At 44.5% G+C, this 7,779-nt stretch overlaps 1 protein-coding gene across 6 annotated transcripts in view; it reads right to left on the bottom strand.

Annotated features, from left to right (window-relative positions):
- Window positions 1–968, bottom strand: part of STXBP5 (syntaxin binding protein 5) — a 163,679-nt gene extending 162,711 nt beyond the window's left edge. For 2 of the 6 annotated variants that reach the window (XM_060114511.1, XM_060114510.1), the window contains exon 1: window positions 550–967. In XM_060114511.1, the coding sequence (XP_059970494.1) occupies window positions 550–708 (159 nt within the window). In that variant the 5' untranslated portion in view covers window positions 709–967. Of the gene's footprint in view, window positions 1–549 lie in introns of all 6 variants that reach the window. The other 4 variants (XM_060114515.1, XM_060114514.1, XM_060114516.1 and 1 more) reach the window with 3 other exon arrangements.
- Between the last annotated feature and the right edge of the window lie 6,811 nt (window positions 969–7,779).

Below are 7,779 nucleotides of genomic sequence, written 5' to 3' on the forward strand. Positions count from 1 at the left end.
AGCAGCTGGTGAATTAATTCGCTGCATCATTCTTTCTGAATTACAGACCGCTATGGCAACTGTCGTGCCATTAATAGGCAAAAATCACAGCTCTAACTTTTTCACCAAACACAATGATAGAAAGACCCTATGATTTCATATTTTAAGCCTCCTACCACATTTTAAGGGAAAAGTGATTAGCAAATATCTAGTTGAACACGTTTGGCTTTTTGATAAACATTCATGAGACACTGTTCCCAAAGGAAACTTGGAAGTCAGTAAATTATGTATTAAAATGCTTGAATATAAAAGCCATAAGATTAAGAATACGAATTAAAGGTCAGTATATGTTAGAAGCAACCTTGTAATGACTGCCGCACGTGAAAATCAACGAAAAGGAGTAAGATGATGTCAATCTCCAAAATAGCCCACCAAGCAAAGTGTGCTAGAGGGGCGAGACCTTTATTCGAGGTATGATTATTATTGGCGCTCTATCCCTCGACTCGTGTGTAAAGCCTGAGTTGCCCCTAAAACGACCCCGATTTTCGCGGGGCTGAGAGCTCCGTTCACCTTGCACAGCTGAAAGTGCTCTGACTGGAGCGTTTCCTGGATCTCGGGCTCCCGGTTCCCAGGCGGATGCTGCTGCTGCAGCAGCTGCTGCTGCTGCGAGGCCGAAGACGAGCCGGCGGTCAGGCCGTCCAGCACCTTCCTGATGTTGAATTTCCTCATGGTCTCGGCGGGGTCCCCTGCAGCCAGGGAGCGGAGGTAAGGGGCGTCCCCAGGCGGGGGGGAACCAGCCCGGGCCGAGGGCAGCTTCGACCGAGGACGCGGAGGAGTGGGACAGAGTGTCAGTGTGAGGGGAAGGAGGCAGCTGGGGAGAAGCAAAAGATAATCCGAGCAGGATATACTGCGACGGGAGAGCCGCGGCCGCCAGAACCCCGGGCGCCGACCCCTCTTCCTCCGAGGCCGCCGCTGCTCGCCGCGGCTGCTGCGGCGCCGCTTAAGCCGCCGCCGCCGCCGCCTCGCTCCGCGGCCCAGCGGCACAGCAGTGGCGGCGGCGCCCCGAGCCTGCTCCGCCTAGCCTCACCTGGCGGCGGGCTGACTTTGCGCCGCGCCGCCGCCCCGGCTCGCCCCCGCCGCCGCCGAGTCCATGGCCCGCGGCCCCGCTGCCCACCCGGGCCCCGCAGTCCCTCGGCGCGTCTTCCCGCTCCTGCTTCTCCTCCTCCCGGGGGTCGCCGGCTCTCCGTCCGCCGCCGCCGCCGCTCGGCTTCTCGGCCGTTCAGCGCCACTGCCCGCCGGCCATAGCACGCAGGGCGCCCGGGGTGGGTCCCCGCGCTCTCCGCCTCGCTCCTCCGAGGCTGGCTCAGCCCGCCCTCGCTCCTTCAGAGCCCCGGCTGCCCTCCTCAGGCTCCGCCGCCGCCCGCGCTCCCGCCCGGCCTCTCCCTCTCCCCTGACAGGGCGCCTCGGCACACGGCACCAACGCCCGCTCAGAGAAGCAGCGGCAGCCGCGGTTACAGCACCGGCCGCGGTGGTGGCGGCAGCTGGGCCTCAGCGGAGCCGGGCTGCTGAGCATGCGCACCGCTCGTACCCACCCCCTCCTCCGCCACCGGAGTGGAGCTGGGGCTTGAATTATCCTCTGCGAAAATCCCAGACCGTGGCTAAATTTCTCCCATCTCAATCGCCTTGCCAGAGGATGCAGCTGCTTTTCCTGCAGCTGGGAGAGTAAAAATGTTGATGACTAACAAGCAGCAGGAATCCTTTATTTCAAAATCGGTCATTGAATTGGGGGTTTATATTCTCACCCTTTAATGAGGCACACACTCCCGGCTGCTGGCCGCAATATTATTGTTGTTGCTTTATTGATGGGCTTTGTTTTGGATTGATTTGGATTTGGATTTTGAAAAACAGCGTCTAGACAACGGTTATGTCTGTGGCAAGGGGACGACAGATTTAGAAAGGGTACCAGGAAAGGAGATGAACCTAGAAAGGGAAAAATGAATTCTTTCCTGTAGCTGTTACTGTTGGTAGGATGAAAGCATGGCCAATGGCAGGTAGCTGCTAGAATGGGAAGAGGATGCCAAAGGGAAACGGCTCCAGGGCTAGGTGTTTGCCCCGACCAGTGACACGCCAGCCCTGGATTCAGTCCGCACGCTAGCGTGGGTGGAGATGGGAGCGGGAGCGAGGGTGGAAGTAAACACAGCGCGGACACTCAGACCTTCAATCCGCCCGGTAATGCTGATTATCCACTAAGTAATCCCCAGTAGCTTCTCCACTCTTGCAAGGGGAAAGGAGGAAAGAATGAAGTTTTCGCTCAAACCTTTCCACTGCTTCACTGTCATAATCCCACTTGGATGTTTAGAGACAAATATCTGGCTCAAGTTTGAAAAGGAGGAGAGATTAATGATGCGGGTACCCTTTCCCGAGAGTGAGTTCAACAAGGAAAGGTGGATGGGAAGCAGAGGTACTTGATTAGGAAGATGTAGAAACTAAGGAAAACGTAAAGAAGTATGGCAGCGCATAAAGACTAACTCTAATTCGTGGGGAGGGGCTGGAGAGGAAGGACACTCGCCTAGGTTACTAACTCCTTAGGTTACTAACTCCTTCCCCCTGATGGTTCTGAGCTACTGAGGATTTTCTGAAGCCAAATCAGAAGTGCCCGCCCTCTACTTTATGATTGGCCGCCTACTGCCCTGCGCAGGGAAATTCTCGTCACAGTATTGGTTGATGTGACAGGCTTTCAAGAACCGTCAGCAAACCAGCCACGACTGGGCCTCAGGGATTTCGGCAAACGTAGTTCTCTGTGGAGCTTCCGCATCAGAGGGCGATGGCTTAACGCTTGGAACGTAGAAAATTGTTTTGTGTTTTAATTTTTACTGAGTTACTCAGTTAATTCACTAGGTGTAACGAGCGATAAACCAGATTTGAAGATTTTTCTCAGGCTATTTCCAAGTGGCTCTGAGATGTTTGTTTACCAGTTTAGTCCTCTGAAACACATTTCATTGAGTGTGAGACATTGTGCTACGTACTGAAGACGCAAAATGCAACTCTTACTTTCAACAAGCTCCCTAGTCAAAAGGGGGCAAACCTCATCTAAATCAGTAATTGTGAATTGATGTGATGAGCTCATTGATGGCATCACGCAAGAGGAATGAAGAGGGTAAATTAATTGGCCGGAAAAGGTCCGGCGATGGTGAATTCACCATAGTTCAGTCCAGGTGAGGAGGAGTCGACCAGGTGAAGAGGAGGGAGAAGAGCATTGGAAGGCAGCTGGGAGGTGATCAGAATTACCTGGGGAGCTTTTTAAAAATACAAATGCCTCCATAGGCGTAAATTGCAAAACAGAGAGGTCACTTCCCTGCAGGAGTTTATGATCCACATTTTCATCTAGTTTGAAAATAAATCTGTTGGATGATTTGTCATCATTGGATTACGAAACCCTTTGGAGAAGGGACAGTTTCTTGCCGAAAGGCCTTGTGATAGAGTGGAAAAATCCTAGGCTTTGTTGTCTGCCAGACATGGATTTCAGTCCAGACCGTGGTAATGTGGGCAACCTCGGGCAAATTCCTTACTGTTCCTAAGGGTCAGATTCCTCATGTGAAAAATAAGATTAATACTACCTGCTTCCTAGGGTTTTGGAGGATAAACTAGGGAAAAATGTAAAATTTGCATTACATTAGTAACACATAGTAGAATGGAAAAACTACTATCAGGGTCCTTGGGGTGAAAGGAACTTCAACAGATCACCAATTTAAGCCAGTCCCGCCTTTTTGACTTCTGGAATTTTGTTTTGGTGTTCATACCTCATCCCTCTCATCAGATTATGAACTCATCGTGGCATTCCCAAAACTTTGGTTCATAGAGGAAACGTAGAATTTAAGATGAATATGGAGCATATCTGCTACTGTAGGTTAGCTTTGTGAACTTGCCGTCTATCTTCTCCTAGCTCAGAGACATATCCAGAATTCTGTTAGGTAAAAAAAAACCCAATGCTCCCAAATATCTACCTTTATGATGGCAAAGATAAAATAATGGATCCTCAAACTTATGATATTTCTTGTAAGTCAGTTTAAATTGATCAATTGATTTTTAAATTAGGATTTTAATTTAGAATTAAAATTAATTAGGAATTTAAAGTCTAAAATAAAATGACTAAAAATTCAATAATTTGTATTATTCCTTTTAAAATTTAGCACATAGCATACCCATAGTATTTACCCATAGTAATCTCTCAACAAAATTTTATTTATTTATTTTTGTTTTGTTTTCATGAGTGAATCAGTGTGCTGATTCAAAAGAATTTAATAGATTTCTGCCTTTAGGTAAGTGACATTCTCCCAAATGGAATTCTTTCTTACCTGATATTGTAGCCTTATTTCACTGTCATTTTTATCTTATACTCACAATTCTCCCTACAGTTAAGAGGCTACTGCAGTAATCCAGCAAGGAAATGGTGGCTTAGAGTGGAATGGTATGTGGTGAGAAAGGGTCAGACTCTGGATTATATTTTAATGGTAGAGCCAAGAGGATTTGCTGACAGGATGGTGGGTATCAGAGAAAGAGAAGAGGCAAGGATGAGGCCCCCATTTTTGGCCTGAGCATTTTGAAGAATGGACCAGGAGATGATGGCATAATAATATATACCACTGACAAGTTATAAATAGCTATATTACATTTAGCTGAGTCAGGACAGCTCTAAACAATAGTCAGTTAATACAATGAAAATTAAAATGCAAAAAAACTTTGACACACACAAAAGCAGCTCACTAAATTATCTGGTATGAAAGGTCAAAGACTAAGAATCCATAACATTCCCATAACAATCTGCCAGTCTTCATTATTTTGTTTAAAGGCTACCAGCCTCACAAAGGCTCTGTTATTGGTCTCACAGGGGTGGATGGATGCTGACTGAGAGGAATAAAGTAGAAACTAAAAATAAATATTTTTTTAAAAAAATTATGTTATTGGCAAAAGCTTTCTGGAAGGTAGACCAACTGTACCTCACCTGCTAGCATTCATTTATATCAACTTAATTTTCATTTATTGAGTCCCAAAGGATGTATGCATGACAATAATTGATTCACTACAGCATTTAACAGAATATTGAATTTAAATTATCTGTAAATTGCAGTAGAGATGTTAGTTAGTTTGCCTAGTTCATGACCCATTTTCTGAATGGGTCCCCTAGGCCCTGCTGAAATGCTGGAACTGGGCAACTGTGTTTTGATCCGGTGACCATATGTCTTGGTCTAAACTGATTGGATCAAAGGCGAACACCTGAAATAAGCCAACCTGGGAGATCATCTTCTTCTGGGAATCTGGCACTGAGTCATAAAGATGCTAATTAGTTTCAACTAGAAAGTCATGCAGAGCTGGGATTAAAGCTGAGATTGCGCAGATGTCTATGGAACCCAGGAGAACAGAGCAGACACACAAACTACACACAGAGAAGTAAATCTAGTGAGGTAGAGAGAAAAGTCTCCATTCCTGACTTTCCAGTTCCCAGTCTTTATTCCTTGTGAAATCTGGCAACTCTTTCCTTCTTTGTGTAAATGAGTTTGAATAGGTTTCTTGTTCTTGCAATCAAATATTCTGCCAGAAATTTAGCCACGACCTGCCCAAAATGTAAAGGAATGTAGAGATATTGTAGCCTTCTTTCACTGTCATTTTTACCTTATACTCACAATTCTCCCTACAGTTAGGAGGCTACTGCAGTAATCCAGCAAGGAAATGGTGGCTTAGAGTGGAATGGTATGTGGAGAGAAAGGGTCAGACTCTGGATTATATTTTAATGGTAGAGCCAAGAGGATTTGCTGACAGGATGGTGGGTAACAGAGAAAGAGAAGAGGCAAGGATGATGCCCCCATTTTTGGCCTGAGCATTTAGAAGAGTGACGTTACAATGTAATTTCCACATTTATGACTCCTGGATAATCTCCAGTTACTATTCGTACCTGAGTGAACTCGACAAATATCATCAACTAAATAAACAAGCCTTGTCTGGGAAAAAACAGGATTCACTACGTTGTGATCTTCTTTGTCAAGCTCTAGCCTTTTAGAAAAATTGATTAGGCAGATATTAATGAGCCTTCATTATTCCATAGATTACCTCTATCACTATTTAATATTATTTGTAAGAGTATCATTAAACTAAATACAAAAATGCCTAGCAAAAGTCAGTAAATTAAAGGGAAGAGAAAATTCCAGAAGTGCAAAACAAAACAAATTGAACCAAATGAGCATTTAAGCATAAAATATGAGGCATTCAGTAATATAAGTGAAAAATACTGTCAGATTCTTAAAACTTAGAAACTGGGCAATCAGGATTTCCTCAGTAAATTTTCAAATATTTCAAATTCTCTTTCTACAATGGGAACAATATTCCTACAACGGGGACCATATTTGAGGTGAGGAATAACGCTCCCAGAATTTTTAGTTTCAGTATTTTATTTTAGGATTTAAATCTTGTTGTAAATGACTTCTTATATTTGATTTGTGGACTGAAGAGCTAATGACAAAATTTGTACTTTATGCAATTAATGAAGTACAAATTTAATTATACTGTGTATAATATTGAATATACACAGTATAATATACATTTAATATACTGTGGAAACTGAATAAGCAGTTAAAGTTAATATTTTGTTCCACCCCCAACCCCAGTGCTCCCTTCTTCTCCACCCCACCTGTCCCCTGTCTCCAAATATGCCCTGCCCAACATACACCCACAAAACAGAATAAATTGTACATGATAATACTTCTGAAAAGTATTCCTTAGGGGAGGTCAACCACACCAAGTGTGATTCCAAGGGAATTGCCAGGCCACACTTTAAAAAAAATATTAAACACTACTCAGCACACAGGTCAATAATCAAGTGCAAGCATGCTAACAGAAAACTGAACACTCTTTCCCTCAGAGAGAATCACTTGACATGGCAGCCCAGTGAGATGGTGTCAGTTGTGGTTGGCTGATAGGACAGGGCCTTCCGTCTCTGGCGCTGAGGCTAGACATAGCTGTGTCACATGTCTCAGCCATCTGGCTGTAGAACTCTTAGATGCCAACTCTCCTTTCTCTCTGTTTAATCCTAAAGACCTGAGAAATCAAAAGGAATCAAAGCAGAAACCTTAACATAAGGAGAGTGGGAGCAACCCTCTCTCCAAGGACCCATCAAGAGCCAAGAGAATAATACCAACAATGAAAATATGCAAGGGATACTTACTAAGTGTGGGAGGATGTATATAGAAGATGGGTAAGCATAGTCTCAATACAAGAGATGGAGTTCCTCAAAATAGGACCAGGTATCTAGCTTTCAACTCAGAATGGACTCCTTGACTGTGTTTTTAATAAACACCACACGCTTAGTTCAACAACCATGTGCCTACAAATCTGTAGTTGTAGTATCTGCTTCCCTCAACTCTGGGTCAAACAAGTTCAACTTTTATGTAACCTCTGGCCTCCTGGTCATCTGCTCTATTTATATTACCCTGTTATTCTATTTTCATACACCTGTAGTCACAATTCTACCTCCAGTGGCCACTGTCCTGTTCCTGGTTCTATGACCAATGACACAAACTTAGTTCCTTCAAGCATACAATTTTTAATGAAAAATCTCTGTTAAATAACCCACTAACATGTTAGTAAACCAAAATGCTACTAAAGTCAGTATACAAGATATTAACTGTACCCCAAATAAAACTGAGCCTTTTAATTCTCAGCACAATAACTCTCGCTCTCTCTCTCTCTCACACACACACCCCTAGCTCCCAAAGCCTTGGGGAACAATTTAGATCTTTCTTGAATGAT

The sequence above is a fragment of the Mesoplodon densirostris genome, chromosome 12 (assembly GCF_025265405.1).
Source record: "Mesoplodon densirostris isolate mMesDen1 chromosome 12, mMesDen1 primary haplotype, whole genome shotgun sequence".
NCBI classification, from domain to species: Eukaryota; Metazoa; Chordata; class Mammalia; order Artiodactyla; family Ziphiidae; genus Mesoplodon; species Mesoplodon densirostris.